This window comes from Gorilla gorilla, chromosome 6, assembly GCF_029281585.2.
Source record: "Gorilla gorilla gorilla isolate KB3781 chromosome 6, NHGRI_mGorGor1-v2.1_pri, whole genome shotgun sequence".
Taxonomy (NCBI): Eukaryota; Metazoa; Chordata; class Mammalia; order Primates; family Hominidae; genus Gorilla; species Gorilla gorilla.
The window spans coordinates 110,122,496-110,143,659 of record NC_073230.2 but is presented as its reverse complement, the minus strand read 5'-3'; the positions used below and the strand labels follow the sequence as shown (position 1 = coordinate 110,143,659).

Below are 21,164 nucleotides of genomic sequence, written 5' to 3'. Positions count from 1 at the left end.
GCAAGCTCCATTCATGGTAAGTACCTTATATAGCTATACTGTTTTAATCTTTTATACCATATTTTTAACTTAACCTTTTCTATGATTAGGTATGTTTAGATAAACAAATCCTTACCATTGGGTTACAATTACCTACGTATTCAGTATGGTAACATGCCGCACAGTTTTGTAGCCTGGAAATAACAGATTACAGTACATAGCCTAGAATGTGTCAGGCTGTAGCATCTAGGTTTGTGTAGGTACACTCCATGATATTCACTCAATGATGAAATAGCCTAACCATGTGTTTCTCAGAAGTATCCCTTTCATTAAGAAACACATGACTATAAATCGAGGAGAAAGTAGAGGGCCCAACTGTTAACGTGGCAAACCCAGCTTATTTGATGATGTTTGGTGAACTTTGCATGTACGATAGGCTAAGCAGCAAAGTATATATCATGAATTTTGTTTTTAATATCACCATTAGTTGCAGTTTAATAAAACTAATCTTTGAACTTAATAATAGCATCTGTACATATACTTTGTAACTGTGAAGTAGGAATGAAAAATTATTTTCTACTTTTTTAGTTATAATTTCATTTATATACACACAGATACATATTTTCATTAGATATGAACTAGATGCATATAAATGTTACCCAAATTGATAAATGCAATCATATCAACATACTGTTACTTATTTGTATTTTTAATGCCATCATTCCACTTTTACAGATGAGACAACTAAGGTTTAGTGACATAAACTGTTACTTAATTTTTGTAGCAGATAAATAATGAAGCCTAGTTTGAAACAGATTTTGGCTTATGTTTCAGTGCTTCTTCCACTGAGGGATATTTCCTGCATTCAAGGTTTTGGTTTCATTTGCTGTTCACGTTTGATTTGGGTACACAAGGAGATTTCTATTGTGGTAGAGCTTTGGAGTTCCTTCACAGACCATATTTTTTTCTACCCCATAATTTTGTGTAGGAGGAAACTGAAGGCCAGTGAGGTAGAGTAATTTGAGAAAGCCACACAGGGATAATCACAGGACTAGAATTCTAGCCCTTCCTTCTTTTAGATGACATATTGAGATAAAGACGTTTTATCTGAAAGATCACAGCTTAACCTCAGGAGACAAGCACAAGAATACTTCAGTGTGTGTGTGTGTGTGTGTGTGTGTGTGTGTGTGTGTGTGTATAAAATAGATATATATATATAATAGGTGTATATATATAAAATATAAAATATTTAAAAATATATATTTTTCTCCAGGCATATTAAAAGTACACTTAATTGAGATGTATTTTAACTTTTTTAGGATACATTTCTAAACTCATCTTATTAAAGCTCTCAAACCCAAAACAGCCCATTAGTAACCTGGTGACCCCGTGCATTTCCATCGAATGAGAAAAATGTGATGCCAACAAGAAAGATTTCTCAGGAACGTTGTGCTTACCTTCATAAGTCCCACTTTCTAGGAGAGCACCACTTTTCTCCAATTCCATAAAATCTTCAACAGTGATGAAAATATAATCCACTCCAGGGACCTCACCCTCCTTATGTGGCCTTGTGGTGCCTGAAGAAAGAAAAGTAAAAACAAAAGAAAGACGCTAAGTGATTTGTTGTTGAACTTTAGAAATACCACCATACTTCTGAATATTCAGTGCCACTTGTTTGTACATCCTGCAAGCTGGCAGTTTGCATTTTTCCTTCTGTTTGTTTGGCAACAGAAAACAGCAGGGGGTAAAGATTAAAGTAAATGTACAAAGCACTTTTCTTCATCAAGCTTATAAAGAGTTCATTGCCATGGGATATGGCTGCGTATATTTTTCAGTGAAAAATTCAGAACATTGTGCCCTTTTTGAAGAGGTGGTTTGGATATTGAGCCAGCAGTGGGCTAGTTCAGGAATTTATATATTTCACTCCATGAATGAACCTCTATTGTCCTGCAGACTGCTGTGCTATGACATAAAATACAATGGAAAGTAGCGATCTTAGGAAAATGTCAATTTATCTTTTTATTTTCATAATCTGCTTTCTTTTGGGAGGACTGTTTGTTGGTTTTCATTTGTTAAATTTGCACCCAGAGCCATTTTTATTTGATTTAAAGGATTGCAAAACCTTTACTATTACTTAAAATTAAATAATTAGAATTGTGTAATAATTAAATTGCAGTAGTGTGATGCTGGGAATATAGTATCTAATCTGACAGGAGAAATCTTTCTCTGACTCCATCACACAGGCTCTCCCTTATGCGGCCTTCCTTCTTTCATTACTGCCTCTAATTCTGACTGAAGTGACTCCCTACCAAGGGTTACTGCATGGGACCACTGTTCCTGACTCCTCCATCACCCACAGAGGGAATGGAGCTATGACGGCCAAGGTGGCAGGAGTATCAGCTACTCAGACTGTAGCTCAGTGCAGCTCTCCTGAAGAACACAGTCTTCCAGGCATGCTGTCCAGTTTGTGAGGCAAGAGCAGAAACAGAGACATATTCAAGGCTGCAGGTTTGTTTCCAGGTAATACTTCCTTCCTTGAATATGCCCTAAGCTTCTTCCTTTTTCTATGCCACCTACATAGGCATTTTGCATGGTCAGATTGGAATTTACATAATGCATACATGCAAAGAAGTATGCAGAAATATACAGAAGCCAGATATATAAGGTAGTACATTGGCAGGCTTCATATATATAGACTCCCCCATATTGTCTATATGCTAAAAAAGTATTTTAAATACTTAAATTTTATTTTTGTTCTCTGCATTTGAAATCTTTATCAACTAGGTCATGAAAATAGCCAGTCGGTTCTCCTTTTGGTCTATTAGAATCAAATCTGGACTGCAACTGAGAAGCAGAAGGTAATGTCAGAATATACAATATGCCAGGGAAATTTGATTTTGGATAAAAATGAATAATTCCTATTGAAAACATTTTTTAAGATTTGAAGTTATTATTTTCTAAAATCAAGTTTTATAACTCGTCTTTGGGGGCTGCAAAACAATTTTTTTCCATAATCATGTTTAATGGCTTTCCCTGAATTGGTTATTTTGTTTAACTGAGTCACATTTTACAATATTTCCTGCTGCTTTTATGCTATAAAATATAAACCACCTACATCTAGTATGCATAATATTGTCAAATTAATGTTTCTATGAGAACCTTAACTTTCAATATTCTGACTTTTATGTGCTTAACCGTTGTGAATTAAAAGTGCATTAACATGGTTTTTGGCAATCAATTTGTTTTTCTGTTTATTTAGAACACACTCCAATCATTAAGAAGAAAATCACATAACAAAGACTCAATTTTCCTAATTTATCTGCATATTTCAGAAGCTGCACACTTTAACTGCTTGCAGTATGGTAATGCATTTCTAGCACCACGCGAGCACCAGGATCACATGATTGAGGGCAATTTCCAGGGCTGCTGACTTGTTTGGAGTAACATGGCTGTACCAAATTTTAGTGAACATTTGTAGTTGTGCTCTTCTTGGGAGGCCCATCAGTACTTTGGGTTCACTAAGTGGCTTTCCATCTCCATCTTGCACTTCAGACCTCTGTGACTGAGTTCTTCCTTCTGTGATAGTCAACATCAGTGAGTATCACCTATTGCTACTGACCCAACTGATGCTGGTTGCCTACTTGGACTGGCAGTTCACCTACCTCATTGTGGCTTGAAGTTCTGCTCTACAATCTCAAATGCTGCAACCTCCATCTTTGACATCAGTTTCTGATCCTTTTTTCCTATTCTGTTCTTCTAATTATGATCTCTAGTCCCTGATCTCTTGTAATTTTCCTGACGTTCCCCAAATCTGGCTTTACTTGCCTCCCTAACTACTAAAGGACTATGAAAAAACCAGAATCTCTTCCTTCCTTTAGTTCACCTTCATGATTCCCCCACTCATAATTAACCCCCATGTTCACTGTTGGTTATTTCATTACTGACAGCAGTTGCTATAAAAAAACAAAAACTTTCTCTGACAAAGTACTCCACAAATTCAGATTACTTAATGTCAGTTTGATCCTCCTGATGCTTGGTAATTCTTTCATGTGTGTCTTCTTGTCTCTCTCTTATATTCCCAACATTTTCTATATTCAACTGCTTTGACGTTTTGCAGAAGACATGAGCTCATTCTTTCTTGGTAAAGTAAGAGACAATCTGAAACCAAATTTCCTAAAGTTTCCTAATTTTTCTTATCTGCATTACTCTCGTATTTTTCCTTCAAAATTAAGCCTTTATTGGAATTATCATCCATCTTGCTAAGACAAATTTCTTTTCCTTTGCTTTTAGAATTATATATTTTAAATTATTTAAATTAAATATTTTATTTGTCAAAGTTGCATATACAGATATTTTAAGTCTTCAAACAATTCTATAAGCCTTCTTATTTTTAAAAAGCAGACCCTCATTATCACCACCCAGCCCCCGGAAGCCCTTTCTTTTTATCCAGAGAAAAATACACTGATTTTAGCTGATTAATTTGTTTAACCCCCAAATCTCTAAATACTTTAAGATGCCTCTTGATTTTTTACTTTAGTAATTTTTTCTTGATTTTAAAGAACATGACAGTTTAACTCTTCTTTTGTCTGTAATTCTAACCCTACTGCACATACCACTTCCTGCTTTTCTTCCATTCTTCTAACGGAACAATCTTGTGTTTAGATTAGTGTGAAGTGTTTACATTAATAATTCTATGTAAATCTATTCCCAGCTGAAACTTGTGGTGTACTGACTTTTTGTGTGTAACTTTTTTTTTTTTTTTTGAGACAGGGTCTTGCTCTGTTGCCCAGGCTGAGAATGCAGTGGTGTGATCACGGCTCACTGCAACTTCTGCCTCCAGGGTTCAAGTGATTCTCCTGCCTCAGCCCCTTGAGTAGCTGTGACTATAGGTGTGCGCCACCACACCTGGCTAATTTTTGTAGTTTTAGTAGAGACTGGGTTTCACCGTGTTGGCCAGGCTGGTCTCAATCTCCTGACCTTGTGATTCCCCCACCTCGGCCTCCCAAAGTGCTGTGATTACAGGCATGAGCCACTCCACCCAGCTGTGTGTAACTTTTTGATTACTCTATATGTAATATGTTTTCATTTCCATTTTCCATTCATTAATCATTAAATAAACTCTCTCCTTGAGAGATAAATCTCCTCTCAAAATTCACAAATACATTTTATATTTTATCAAGTTTATCCTATTGAAGAAATCTTTCCTGGAGGCTTCTGACATGCTCCAGTCTGGACTCTCAGCTGCCATCCAGGGATCATCCTTTGCCATCATGCTGGGGAGTCACTTTGCCTCTGTCTTGTGCAGTTTCTCCTCTTCCCTAGACCCCATGTCTATTTTTGTGGTCTACATCCTCATGGTGGCTGAGCACATCTGTTGGAAGCTTCCTGTCGAAGGTCGCATGGAACCTACATTGTTTGAGATTTTGCAAGCCTGAAAATGTCTTTATTTCACCCTCACTAGTGGCAAATCTGACAGCATTTCAGGAAAATGTAATCATGAAAATGTATTTCTTCATCTTGCTCCCCTGTTCATGCCACCACCATTCTTCTAGTTGTGCTGGTTTGAAACTTTCACCTCAGAGTCACCTACCTTTGAGTCCTCCCTCACTCCTTTATCCCATCTCCAAATATTTGGCAAGTTCTATGTCCCATATCTCCACAACATCATCCTTCCAATCTGTACTGTCTCTGATCCCAGCACCGCCCTCCTGGACCAGGTGGTGGTTCTGTCACTGGTGTGCCCGCCTCCTTCTTTCAGTTCATCGCTGCTCTTCCTGATGAGCCCTAGTGACGCACCAGGCTGATCACATTTCCTCTCTAAAGGCTTATCTACCCAATCTATGGTCAAGAGAGTGGGTTGAAAAAGGGAGGGAGAGAAAAATACTGAGAGACAAGAAGAAACAGAGAACGCCATGGTTCTATTATTTACAATAAAACACAACTCTCATGGTATGCCAGCTTGTGGAGTTTCTTTACATGGGCTTGCCTTGATGGAAAATGTGAGAAGACGTAATGTAAGAATTTTCTGTTTATGTAATACCCTCCTTTCTGGCTTGTCATGTGTCATTCTGCTTTCTCTTTAGTGGTCAAATACTGAGATTTCTGTTAGCTTAGACAGTATGGAGAAAAGAGTGGAGAAGAAGAGACTGTGAGGAGAAGAAACTGTGAGAAAAAGACCTGAAGGGGAGCAGAGATCCACAATACTTGTAAGCTGTACACTACTCAGGTGAGTGTTAGCTAAGTGGGAGACTGCTGGAAGTCAACAGGGGATCCAGAAAGAGCCTGGTTATATTTTGGAAAGAATCACTACATCCTTAAAGAGAAATTCCACTTATTTCACATATTGCTTGGATTAGCTTAGGTCATCTGGCTTAACATCTTGGCGCCTCATACAGGTATTTTTGAACTATCAAAATCATTTTCAAAGGATAAACATGGCAGTGCATGGTGTGTTCCAATGACTGGTGTATGTGCATGTACACAGACACTTACATGTCAACCCTCATTTTTAAAAGAAGAAAATGACGAAGTTGTGGGAAAAGGGAACACTTACACACTGTTATTAGAGTGTAAATTAGTTCAGCCATTGTGGAAACCAGTATGGCAATTCCTCAAAGAGCTAAAAACAGAACTACCATTCAACCCAGCAATCCCATTACTGGGTATATAACCAGAGGAATATAAATCATTCTACTGTAAAGACACGTGCACACGAATGTTCACTGCAGCAGTATTCACAATAACAAAGACATGGAATCAACCTATATGTTCTTCAGTGACACACTGGTTAAAGAAACATGGTAGATATACACCATGGAATACGATGCAATCGTAAAATGAACGACAGCATGTATTCTATGGGAACATGGATGGAGCTGGAGACTATTATCCTTAGCAAACTAATGGACGAACAGAAAACCAAATACTGCGTGTTCTCACTTATAAGTGGGAGCTAAATGGTGAGAACTTAGGAACACAAAGTAGGAAACAACAGATACTGGGGTCTACTTGAGGGCGGAAGGCGGGAGGAGGGAGAGGAGCAAAAAAGATAACTATTGGGTACTGGGCTTAATACCTGGGTGAGGAAATAGTTTGCACAGCAAACCCTCATGACATGAGTTTACCTGTGTCACAAATCTTCACATGTATCCCCAGAACCTAAAAGTTTTTTTTAAAAGTGAAAGAATGGCTGGGGGCGGTGGCTCATGCCTGTAATCCCAGCACTTTGGGAAGCCGAGGCGGGCAGATCACGAGGTCAGGAGATCAAGACTATCCTGGCTAATACGGTGAAACCCCGTCTCTCCTAAAAATACAAAAAAATTAGCCGGGCGTGGTGGCGGGCGCCTGTAGTCCCAGCTACTCGGGAGGCTGAGGCAGGAGAATGGCGTGAACCCGGGAGGCGGAGCTTGCAGTGAGCCGAGATCGCACCACTGCACTCCAGACTGGGCGTCAGAGCGAGACTTGGTCTCAAAAAAAAAAAAAAAAAAAAAAAAGTGAGAGAACGATGTGGTGTGATAAAATGGTGCGATAAAAAGGTTCTTAGATTAAAAATTGAGGACATCTACATTCCATTTTTGTTTTAATGTTTTACATATATGATTCTAGATAAAAACATTATTTAGTTCATCATCGATTTTCTTACGCACTGAGGTAAATAATAGACTTAAAAGGGCATTATAAAAAGTAAAAGCATAAACACCATGCCAACAATATCTGCATTACTTTTAAGTAATATTAATAGTGCTACTAAGAATACTACAATTTCACAAATATCACTGGTGGTATCTTACTTTTGGAGTATATTATAATCAAAGCTTTAAATCACTTAACTTCACTCAGGCTAACACTTATAATAAAGAAAAAAAATTTATGCTTGAAGATACAAATTGTCTTTTTTACTGTTTGAGTATTAAAAAACATGAGTCAAGATATAAATCCATTTTGTCTGATTACACAGTAAGATGTAGTACACAGTGGCTTGGTCACTAGTTACAAGGATCCTTTTGTCTTTTGTAGACAGTCATGTAAAACAGCTAATGCCTATGGCCTAGGCTGCTAGAAGGTTTTTGCCATTTGCTGAGTCATTTGAAAAGTGTGAAAGTGCTCACAAAACCTGATTAGTAGGTCATTTAATTTTACCTGCAGGCATAGCACCTACAAGAGTCAGAAAGCATTTAGATCTATGTGTCTGGGAAGAAAGGATATTAGTTGATGTTATGTCAATAGGCAAGGCAGTGGCTGAAGAAGGAGAAAGCAATTGGAAATCTATGAACACCTCTTTGGAAAGTAGTATGATTCTAAAAATAAGGAAAATATATGTGATATGAAATGAAGTGTTGTACAATGGTAATTTGCAGCTAAAGGTAATTAATATCTAGACTGGGGAAACAATTAAGTTAAATTTCTTGAAGTGGTTACTTTTATGCTGAAATAATTACAGTTGCTTTTGCAACTCAAAAGATGATGAATAGTTGACAGCAATGCAAGACTCAACAGTAACAACAAGTAATTATCCAGCACTAGAAATAGGGTGGAAGATGTGGAGAATAAAAGAGGGAATATAGATGATTCATCATATAGCTGAAGCTCACCTTCTTTTATTGCTCTTCTGTTTTGGTTGGGACTTTCTTAAGTGGTGTATAGGAAAGTCCAAAATAAGTTTTATTATCCAAATTATAATTTATATATTTTATTCTTATTATTTATTCCAGACCACTCCTCCAAAGGAAAAATAAATAGAACTGAAGAGAGAAAATGCTAAGTTGAGGCTTTGTTTCATCTTTTATTAATTAATTTCTTAAACAACAGCTTATTTATTAATTGCTAAATTAAGTACTGTATGAACAACACCTCCTTCATGAGTTAATGAAAGCATACAGTGTTTCTGCTCAAAAGACATGTCTAAACAAAATGCATTATCTCCCAAATGGTTAGCTTATTGATACACAGTGAAGTCACATGGAAGCGACTTGTCATTTTGCTACCATGGCAACTGGGAGTGCCAATGGAATTTTTTTATTAACCTACTGTTTAAATGAAGGAACATTGCTCTTTTTTGTCTTAGGAAGAAAAGGGCATTTGTGGTAAATATAATTCTAAAGCGTATTTCCCCTCAGCTTTCTGCTATTTCCTAGTTTGAGTAAAATACTTTTCTTCAAAAGAGTCACCAGCTTGACAGTATTATTACTTAGATGATGGTTCAGTGCAATCATCTATTGTGATCTATTCTGATATATTAAAAATTCCATAGTGCTTGCCGCATGGCAGGTACCCAATACATATTTGCTAAAGAAACAGACTTGGAATTAATCATTAAGCCAATGTATTCTAAGCAGATGGGTCATTGTGTGAGAATGTGAGAAACTGAATTCTGTTCTTATTCATATATTCTCCCTTTCTTCTTCCTGGTGTTTCTCAACTGCAAGCTGGAAAAAATAGATCTTGACAGCTAGGGTGACTTCCTCTGTATTTGACCTTTGATTAACTAACTCTTAGATTCTTGAAGACACTTAAATTGGTCACAGTTACTCATCAGCAAGTAAGAACATAATCATCAGATTTGTGTGTGCTGCCAATAAAAACATACATCCGATAGATTCCTTTGGCCAATGCCTGTAATCAATTTTTACACAACCAGCCTAGGCCTTGGGTTTTATTATACTCATTTTCAATCACATAAAATCCCAAAGTATGGTTTTATACAAACATAGAGCTAAAGTAAGCAAAGCAAATAATATAGTTTGGGTCATTGAATTGTATGTGATAGACAGATTATAACGTAATGTAGGCCTTATAGATTTCCTGTTACCTGATGGGGTGGATTGGCTTGAGGCAAAAAAATTAAAACCTACAATTCAATGAAATAAATCACTTATTAAGTATAAAAATTATTAATAGCCTCAATAAAACACTATGCACATTTTATAAAATATTGAAGATTTGACAAATCCATTTGTAAAATATTGGTAGTTAATTTGACTTATTTTCTTAACAGTGTGTTGCTCTAAACCTCAGTAATTATTTCAAAACTCTCTTCCCCTAAGATAACATGTTGTCAATTTTTGTTTAAAGCAGCACTGGCATATACTAACAATGTTAGGTATCTTCCAAAAACAGGCTTTTTTTTGAAGAAGAAGAAACCTCACTGAATATCTTGGATATAAAGGTTCAAAATAGTGCCCCATATGGCATCAATTACTGTTTTAAATTTTAGCAGTTTGGATTGAGGAAGCATCGTACCCAAACTTGGTGTTTCTTAAAACACAGGCTGCACCAAGGCCGGTAGCTGTGGCTCACGCCTGTAATCCCAGCACTTTGGGAGGCCGAGGTGGGCGGATCAAGAGGTCAGGAGATAGAGACCATCCTGGCTAGCAGGGTGAAACCCCGTCTCCACTAAAAATACAAAAAATTAGCTGGGCGTGGTGGCGGGCGCCTGTAGTCCCAGCTACTCGGGACGCTGAGGCAGGAGAATGGCGTGAACCCAGGAGGCGGGGTTTACAGTGAGTCGAGATTGTGCCACTGCATTCCAACCTGGGTGACAGAGCAAGACTCCATCTCAAAAAACAAAAAAAAACAAAAACAAACAAACAAAAACAACACACAAAAAAACATAGGCTGCATCAGAACCATATGGAGGACTTGTTAAAGCACAGATTCCTGGTTCTCACTCCCCAAGGTCTCTGAGTCACCCTGCTGCGGTGGGGCCTGATTATTTGCATTTCTAACAAGTTTTCAGGTGATGCCTCTGACACTGCGGGTCCAGAAACCATAATTGGAGAACCACTGCTCTAATTTCACTCATAGCTCAGGGAACCCAAAATAAAAACAGTGTTAAATTTCCTCATCAAATATAACTACAACAATCCATAAAGCATGCAGTTCATGACTTTGGCATTGGCCCTGGAGTACTCTATGGCCATGTACCGGATTCAGAGAAAACAAGCCATCCTTCATTTTCTGGTGCATAGACGAACAGAGTCATGAGGAGTATTTTTCGTAGTGAAGTGTTCTTTAGAAGTTAAATGAATTTGGGAAATAATGCACCTATCTTTATTTATGTGTCCTTATAAATATCTTTATTATTTGAAGTAATATAAATTATTTTGGCTCTATCTGTGCAACAGTATGGCTGATATTGGGAAAGACTTAGAAGCTTGAATATAGCTCACCAGCACTGATACATGATAATATGGTAAAAAAAAAATAAGCATCTAATGCAGAAGATCTCTCATGAAGAAAAACTATGGTGGATGTCAAAAAATAGATGACAAATGAAAAATCTGTAGATCTCCAAAAAGTAAGAAATAATAGCATTGCATTATTTTCATATACCAAGCTATCTGATTTGCTAAATGTTAAAATTACAGTTTGTTTACAACTATACTTATCAAATGAAATCAGGTGATAGGTAACATACACTTTGGAATTAGTACTCATAAAGCTCTCTGTTATAACAAATTATTTAGGCCACCATATTGTTTTATTAATTCCATAGTTTTATTTGCACAATTAGGTCCCTGGTGTAAACACTAGAGTAAATGAGGGGTAGATGTGAGAAATATCATTTAAAACTTCAACTCAGCCAGGTGTGGTGCCTCGCATCTGTAACCCCAGCACTTTGGGAGGCTAAGGAGTTTGAGACCAGCCTGGGCTACATACAGAGATCTCGTCTCTATAAAAAATTTAAAAATTAGCTTGGTATAGTGGCACACATCTTTAGTCCCAAGTGGAGGATTGATTACTTGAGCCCAAGAGGTCAAGGCTGCAGTGACTCAGGATCATGCCACTGCACTCAGCCTGGGTGACAGAACAAGACCCTGTTTCAAGAAAAAAATAAAAAGAAAAGAAAAAAAAAAAAAGCTGAACTCATCACCTGAACTAAAAAACCTGTCATACTGAGCAAGAAAGAAAGACAATGTCTGGGGTGATCACTTTTGAAGTTGATGTATATGCAATATATTTTCAATTTTAAGGCTTCTGCAGTAAATGACCAGATTTAATTACCAACAGTACCAAGATTCCTTGACCACTGACATGCAAGCACTCTACACTGAAGACAAACTAGGGCAAAGTGAATGATTTCATTTATTCATACATTTGAATCATCACTACATTGGTAACAAAAGATTTGTACCCTAAATCTTATCCATTCCTTCACACCAAAGTCCATCTCCTCTACCCAGCAGATTTCCAAAGAAACTTTGGTTGCATAAATTACTCTCTTCATGATATTTCCATCTTTACCTCACTTGCATTCACAGTACAGAATTATTCACTACTTGGATGCAGAGACATAAATAAAATGACTCACCCCAATAAAATCAGTTTCCTTGGTAGCTATAGTCTTGGCTTTTGATCCATTCTCACAATATATAGATATAACATACCTAACTAACTCCAGGACAGATCAACACTGCATTCTCACCAATAAAGTAGGTCAACCAACTATAATTCCAAGATTCTTGACTTGACTATTAATTTCCTGAATTTTTTAAGAGACTGGAAGAAGACAAATGACCCTTTTGTTACTAATTAATTTTTGAACTTTTGATTTTAATTCAATATTTAATTTAGATATGTTCTATATTTGACATTCTATAGAATTAATAAAAGGAGGTTTTTGATTCCCTAATTTATTATTTAGCAGATAATGTTTCAAGATTACATATTGAGCTTAAGGAAAAGAAAGATCAGTGACTTTTTATAGAAACAATATATATTTAGTTTGAAGCTTTTATAGTCTCCTCATGTAAAATTAATCTGGGCCAGAACTAGACTGTGTGGATACCACCAGTCCTCTAAGCAATGCAGACACACTACTCTGTGACCTTCATTGCATGGAAGGTTTAGTGGATCATAACTTTATCATTTTATCACTATTAGAATCTTGCAATGACATTAACTTTTAGTATCACCATATGTCCCTATGGCATCTATATTCTGAAACGCCCAAGGTAGATAGTAGAATACAGAGTCTACAGAGTATCAGAAAATCCAGATGAAAGAAAGAGGGCAGTTAACTATCCAGGGATTTCAATTATATTGAAAATGCTTTTCAGATTATATGGCATAAATCACATGTCTGAGCGATCAACTGTTTTTTTTTATTGGGGCTCTCAAGTACACACATATCAAATTATCATGGAGGGAAGAAACAAAGAAGAGAGGGAGGAGTGAAATATTAATGAGTACCCACTAGGAGCTCTGGATGAGGTGCTTTTATTCTTGCTTAAAATCTTGAGTTAAAGAATGCCCTGTGCATCTGATTTATCTTATGTTCACGATACTAGCTATTATATTAGTTGATATTTTATCACACTTTATATAAATCTTATTATAAAGTTGATGAAAAGCAGAACAAAAATTCACAACTCAGCTTCCTTACTTTAAAAAAATTACAGAATTGGGGATATTATAGCAGAAATATACTCGGCTATAGCTGACAGCCCCTTAATTCCAAAACCCACGTCTGTGAGCATCCATATGTAGAAAACATCTGTACATATTATAGGGAACAGGCAATTCTCCCCATTCAGGCCAGTGTGACTGTGGGCCAGCCACTAAATGTTGAGTGGCATGGCCTGGCTCCCCCTCAAGAAACTTAGGAAAAAAGAGAAAAGTGACCTGTTCAAATCAAATAATCAGCATTCTGATAAAAAAGAAAACATAAGTATCCAGATTTTCAGCCTGTAGATAACTGCATGCCTCTGAAGGGATAAAAAAGCGGGGGTGCAGGAGGCGGACAGGATATGATTTCTGCCTTTTTTGAGATTTTAATATTCGACACACAACCAGCAGCCCCATGGCCTAGATCCACATGGTCTTTTAGGCATGAAGGGCAGCAGGACTCAGTTTCTATTCAATTGTCATAATCCCCAGAACACTGTGGTTTTAATCTCAGACTACTGTATTTCCTTCCTGATTGGGGAGCAAGTTAAAAGTGATACAATATAAAGCAATGTGTATTGTGAACCGTCAAATAATCATTTGAGACTCCTGCTGGAAATTTTTCCATAAACCTATCAGAATAAAACTATCCTGTAATAAAAAAACAAAAAACAAAAAACAAAAAGCACTTGGCTCTACAGACTCTCAAATCACTGTTCCTGAGAAATGCAATTATCATCAGAGAGTAAGGGAAGTTTTAGGAATTAAAAATATAAAAGAAAATTGTAAGGAAATTTTAAAAGAGAACTAATTAAGGTACTTCTGGCATAAGAGATATTGAGTTAACAGTGAGTTATCAAAATAAATACTGGATTCTTCAGAGAAAATGTTTATAATTTTAGATAAATCTTTACCTCCTTTAGAGAGAGCAAGAAAACACACTTATTTGCCAGGACTAATAGAGACATAATACAAAACAGAGGGGTGAATACCAACCAGTAGCATCAGCCCAGCAGCTGACTCAGCATCCTACCCCTCACGGGGAACAAGTGGCTGGAGAGTTCATACCTGGTAGGGTGATGGTGCTCTGACTTTCAGACCCAAAGTATTAAGTATCGCTGCCTAAAAGAAGGGGTAGAGCATCTTGTATTTGAAAAAACTAGAAAGGCTGAGGCTGGCCAAACTAGGCTATGGGGCATTAGTGAATCCATGTTAGAATAAAAAATGTGCATGATATAGTTTGGCTGTGTCCCCACCCAAATCTCATCTTGAATTGTCATTCCCATAATCCCTGCATGTCATGGGAGGGAACAGGTGGAGATAATTCAATCACAAGGGCAGTTCCCCCATCATGTTATTGTGATGATGAGTTATTATGAGATCTGATGGTTTTATAAGATGCTTCCCTGTTTGCTGGTCACTCATTATTCTCCTTGCTGCCACCATGTGAAGAAGGACATGTTTGCTTCTGCTTCCGACATGATTATAAGTTTCCTGAGGCCTCCCTAGCCCTGCAGAACTGTGAGTCAATTAAACCTCTTTTCTTTATAAATTATACAGTCTTGGGTATGTTCTTATAGCAGTGTGAGAATGGACTAATATAGTACATATGTTTAACCTCCTGGAAAAAGGCTGAATAGCTATTTATCTCCCCATTTAGATCCAAACTATTCCTTTGGATTAGAGTTCAGCAAATTTCTAAAATAACTAGATAGTAAATATTCTAGGCTTTGCTGGCCATACTGTCTCTGTAATAACTACTGTTATTAGAGATACAAGTGGACACATAATACATAAACAAATGAGCACAGCTGTGTTCCAATGAAACTATATTTACAAGGTGGGGGACAGATTTAACCCGTAAGAAGTCGTTTGCCCACCCCTACATTAGGTTTTCGATGCTTTGTGTCTTCATGATCTTGTCTCCTAGATTTGTACTTGTAAATCAACAAGATGCAACTTCACTGCCAGCATTTGAGTGCGCTACCTCAAGAGAGAAAAATATGACCATTTCTGTTGGTGTGGCCAGCATTAAGTGTAACATTTCATGTGTCCATTTTTTTTTAAACTTCTTCAAAACAACTAACCAGGTAGCTTTCTAATACACAGAAAAAAAATGGGGGAAAATATCTGTAGAAGGATCATAGATATTTGGTCTCTCAAGAAGCAAGAGAGGATTGTTCTTATGCAATCTTTGAAATAATATGAACAATAAATTGCCAGGGGAAATACGTGTTTTGTGAGGCTGATCGAGAGTGGAAACACATCTGTTCCTATAAGTGAAGGAGCTTCTCCTTCAGTATTGACTGAGGGCAATGCACCTTTTCGTGGTAAATAACAGTATCTTGTTGACCTTGCTTCCATTTTAGGGTATAATTATATTAGCAAATCTTCCGTGTGCTAAGGAATTTACCAGGCATTTCATACAGGGAAGAAACATGGAGTCTGTAAGTGCTCCTGAATATTACATATAAATTTTATGCTGTTGTATCTGTAATATCCCATGTGTATGTTACATGGTCACCATAGAAATCAAGTTACTTATCATTTATTGGATAAAGCGGTATTCACAGTAATATTTTATATTTGATAGAAAATTTGTCATTACCTGACATAAAGATTAACACTTACATGATAAAGTTGTATATGAACAATATGCATATACACATAGCTTTTAAGTTTAGGACCATGGTTCAGTAAAATGAGCACAGCATATGAAAATAAGGCAAAGAAAAAGAACTATCTTAGGTTAAGCATTCCAAGATATTTGATTCTGTGTTGCATTGCAGCAAAATATTGAAAATTGATTCAACAGGAGAGAGCCCTCTAGCAAGACTATCTGCTAATTTTTAATATATTCAGTAATCATTTAGGAGCCCTCAATTTTTTCTTTTACAAATTTATCATTTGTCCAAATATATATGAAATGTTTCAGAATGAATATCAATCTAGTGGAAAAGAGAGAAAGACGCGGCTGATGAATATGTCAAAGTAAGGAATTATATGAGAAATTTTTTATGTATATAATATTCACAAGCACTAATACTTATTGAGCTCTGACCTTATGTGAAGCATTGTACTCTGCTTTTTGCATGCATTATCTCTTTCGTTTTTCTTAACAACTGGATACGATAGGTGGCATTTTACTCTTTTTATACCTTGAGTAACTTGCCCAAGTGGCAGCACTAGGATTCAGACCTGGGCAGTCTGGCAGTACAGGCCAGGCTTCTAAGCAATGGTGCACTCCACCAACATCCACAAAATGTTCTAAAAATTTTTGTTGTGGGAGATAGATGAGAGCAGCAGGTGGGAGTGTGGGTGTGCCTTGTGAATGGGATGTGGGCAGCCACCACTCAGCATTCAGATAGAATGTCTGCCAGGAAAGAATAATGAAACTGGGAATCAAATATCCTATGGCTATCCCAATTACTCTGATTTGATCATTACACATTGCATACATGTACCAAAATAACACAAGTACCTCTTAAATACATACAACTATTACATATCAATTTGAAAAATATATGGAGAAGCAGAGGGAAGTAAGATAGTCTCTAAACCGTTGTCAAGTTAGAGTAAGGATATTCAGAAAGGTAACTAAGAAATGCCAAGAAAGTAGCTGGGGTGCACCAAGGATTGATATATTTGGAATGAAATGTCCAAACTTGTTGAATTAGGAAGCTACAAATATTTAAAAAGAAATACAAGTGCTCTGAGCAGATGAAAAAGTAGTAATTTTCTATAAATAGAGAAATGATAAAATATTAATAATTAGGTAAGGCTCTAGTTTGCCAGGTCATATGTCCCCTTTACAAGTCACATAATAGAAATGACTTGTAGAAATTTCAACAAATATATATTTGATGCCTATAATGGCTGACAGACAAAAGTGAAATAAAATCTATTTCATCATCCTGGAGGACTCAAGTTATTAAGATACACACAATTGCAGCCACCTGTATAACAATTATTTTGAGACAGTTCTCAAAATGATAAATATAAAATATATAGCTTAATCCATTTAAAAGATAAGAGATGGTTTAAAGCAAAAGTAATAACAATATAGTGAATTAAAATATATGACCACAATGGCACAAGGGGTGGGGGATGGGAATGGTGGCATACTATTGTAAGATTCTTACCTTATATATGAAGTGATGTATCATTTGACGGCTGACTGGGATAAGTTAAAGATGTATAATAGAAAGCCTACAGCAACATCTACACACACACACCCACACACACTATTGAAAAACGGATCATCCGTTTAAAAGAGCAAAACTCAACTATATGCTGCCTACAAAAAACTTACTTTAAATATAATAATGCAAAAAAAGTTAGAAGTAAAATAATTGAAAAAGCTATGCTATGCAATGATCAAATGAAATTTATAATAACATCAGAAAAAGTAGATTTTAGAGCAAAGAACATTAACAGTGATAAAGAAATTCATTTCAAAATAATAAAGGAGTCAACTCCTTAACAGGAAAAGAAATACTAAATGTTTATGTATTTAATTAGAGATTCAAAATACATGAAGCAAATACATGGAGCTACAAAGAAAAATTGATAATTCCACAATTATACTGAGAGATTTCAACACTCCTCTTTTAATAATTGATAAAACAAGTAGACAGAAAATTAGTAAAGTTATAGACCTGAACCACACTATCTACCAAATTAACCTAATTGACATTTATAGAACACTTAACAATATACATTATTTTTAATTGCACATGAAAAATTTATAAAGATAGACGATATTCTCGGCAATAAAACAAGTTTCAATGCCTTTATACAAGACACATCATAAAAATGATGTTTTCTGACCACAATAAAATTAAATTAGAAACCAATAACAGAAATATATCTGGAAAAGCCTTAGATATTTGGAAACTAACACACTTTCAAATAGCTCATGTGTCAAGGAAGAAATAAAAAGGTAATTACAAATCATTTTGAACTAACTAAAAACACAATATATCAAAATTAGTGGGATGTTACTAAAGCAAGAATTCAAGAGAACTGTTTAACTGCAAATACTTATATTAGAAACACAGAAAGGTCTCAAATCAATGACCTCGGAAACCGGTAAAAGGACAGCATATTAAACTCAAGTTAAGAAGAAAGGGAATAATAAAAATCAGAGCAGAAATTTTCTAAATAAATAGAAAAAAAATAAAATCAATAGCTGGCTAAGAGAAAAATCATAAAAGTGATAAACCTCCAAGCTAGACTGACTTCAGAAAGAAGAGGGAATATACAAATTATCAGTTATTACAATGAAAGATGTAAGTTCATTACAAGTTTGATGGATATTAAAAGGATATTAATGGTATATTATAAATTTATGCCAATATATTTGACAACTTAGATGAAATGAACAAAATTTTTGAAAGATACAACTAAAGCATGTTTTATGTATAATATCCAGGCTCTCTGTGTACAGTAGATAGCCTGTATATGTGTGTGTGTGTGTGTGTGTGTGTGTGTGTGTGTGTGTATGTCAGTGTGTGTCTACCTGATATTTTAGTTAAAAACTATCACTTATAGGAAACTCCAGAGCCAGATAGCTTCACTGGTGAATTCCATGACATATTTAAGAAAGAAATAATGCTAATTCTATACAATTTCTTTCAGAAATCTGAAAAAGAAGCAAAAACATCTAATTCCTTCTACAAGGCCAATAATACCATGATATCATAAAACCAGACAAACATTAAAAGAAAAGAAAATTGCAGGATAATATTCCCCATGAACATACATACAAAAAACTAATAAAATTTTAGCAAATTGAATGGAACAATATGTAAAAAGGACAATACATCATGAGCACGTAGAGCTTTTACAAAGTATGCAAAGTTGATTTAATATTCAAAAATCAATCAATATAATTCACCATATCAACAAACTAGAGAAGAAAACCCAGTTATTTTTAGGCATACAGAAAGAAAATCCAACATCTAATCCTACTAAAAACTCTTAGTTAACTATTTTGCAGATATATGTGTGGTGTGTGTGTGTGTATACCATTTACGTGAAGTTTTTAAGTGTGTCCAAGTTGTTTATAGACACAAACACAAATAGCAAAACTTTTTTTTTTTCCCGAGACATTGTCATGCTCTGTTGCCCAGACTAGAGTGCAGTGGCATGATCTTGGCTCACTACAACCTCCGCCTACCAGGCTCAAGCAATTCTCATGCCTCGGCCACCCAAGTAGCTGGGACCACAGTTGTGCACCACCATGCCTGGCTAATTTTTCTATTTTTAGTAGAGATAGTGTTTCGCCATGTTGGCCAGGCTGGTCTCGAACCCCTGACCTCAAGTGAGTTGCCTGCCTTGGCCTCCCAAAGTGCTGGGATTACAGGCGTGAGGCACTGCACCTGGTCCAGCAAAAGTATTTTTAAATTGTATGCAATGATGAACACCAAACCAAGTAAAATTGTTATTGCTGGAGGATGAAAGAGGAAAATAGGGTCAAGGAGGGAACTTGAAGAAGGGTATAATGGAGGAGATTCACCAGTATCTGCAATATTTTATTAAAAGTGAAAAGATCGGGGCAAAGATAGAAAAACATTAAAATTTATTAAATCTTAGTGGAATACACTCAGTTGTTATATTATTTCTTCTCTGTTTCTGGAGTCTTAAAGTATGGTTGAATATTAAGCAATCATTAAAAGAACACTTATAATCATATAAGAGCATGGAAATGTTTATGATGAGTAATGCTGCTTTAAAGCAAGAAAAAATTGTATTTAGGAATATAGGAATTTTGTAAGTGCATGTATATATGTGTATGATATTCGACTATGTAAATTTAGCATGTTTTCTCTCCTACCAGTGAAACATTAGTAACTTTCATATTGTTTTCAAATGTTCACTATTAAATACAATGCTACAATTAATGTTCTTATATATAACTCCTTTGCAGATATTTTTCTACAAAAATATACTTGGCAATATAATCACTATGCTATCTATACTTGGCCTTTATAAAGCTATAGGACAATATAATGGAAGATCCCATATCATGTCCAAAGAAAGATTGTTGAACCTAGCTTTTTCTCTTTGCCTGCATCAAGCAGCCAACTGCTACCTGAATGAAAATTTCGGACAAATCTCAAACCATCCTTTAGCACTGACCAACAGTCACACAACATCACCTCACTTCATCTCTCTCTACATTCTTTTCAAAAGTATTGCTTTTCCTTCAAACCTCCTTCTTTCTTAGAATCTTACACTCTTGGTTATTCACTGTCTCCTTTGTATGTTCAACCCACTCTTATGATTAGACACAATTGAGATACAGGCTACTTGAATATAAATTACTATAACCGCCTTGGTGGGTGGGTGACAGTAATTACATATCAACACGTAAAATGCATAAAAATACATAAACATATTGACCAAACAATTCTATTTCTAGGAATTTATCATAAAAATATTGTCATGCTAAAACACCAAAAGCAATGGCAACAAAAGCCAAAATAGACAAATGGTGTCTAATTAAACTAAAGAGCTTCTGCACAGCAGAACTATTATCAGAGTGAACAGGCAAGTGAACCTACAGAATGGGAGAAAATTTTTGCAATCTAAACATCTGACAAAGGGCTAATATCCAGAATCTACAATGAACTTAAACAAATTTACAAGAAAAAAACAACCCCATCAAAAAGTGGGCAAAGGATGTGAACAGACACTTCTCAAAACAAGACTTTTATGCAGCCAACAGACATATGAAAAAATGCTCATCATCACTGGCCATCAGAGAAATGCAAATCAAAACCACAATGAGATAC

General features: G+C 35.9%; 1 protein-coding gene across 13 annotated transcripts in view; it reads right to left on the bottom strand.

The window, feature by feature from the left end:
• The window catches only part of MAGI2 (membrane associated guanylate kinase, WW and PDZ domain containing 2), a 1,444,461-nt gene that overhangs the window by 608,106 nt on the left and 815,191 nt on the right, over window positions 1–21,164 (bottom strand). For all 13 annotated transcript variants that reach the window (XM_055347909.2, XM_031012777.3, XM_063708679.1 and 10 more), the window contains one exon: window positions 1,437–1,556. In XM_055347909.2, coding sequence (XP_055203884.1) covers window positions 1,437–1,556 — 120 coding nt within the window. The remainder of the gene's footprint in view (window positions 1–1,436; window positions 1,557–21,164) is intronic.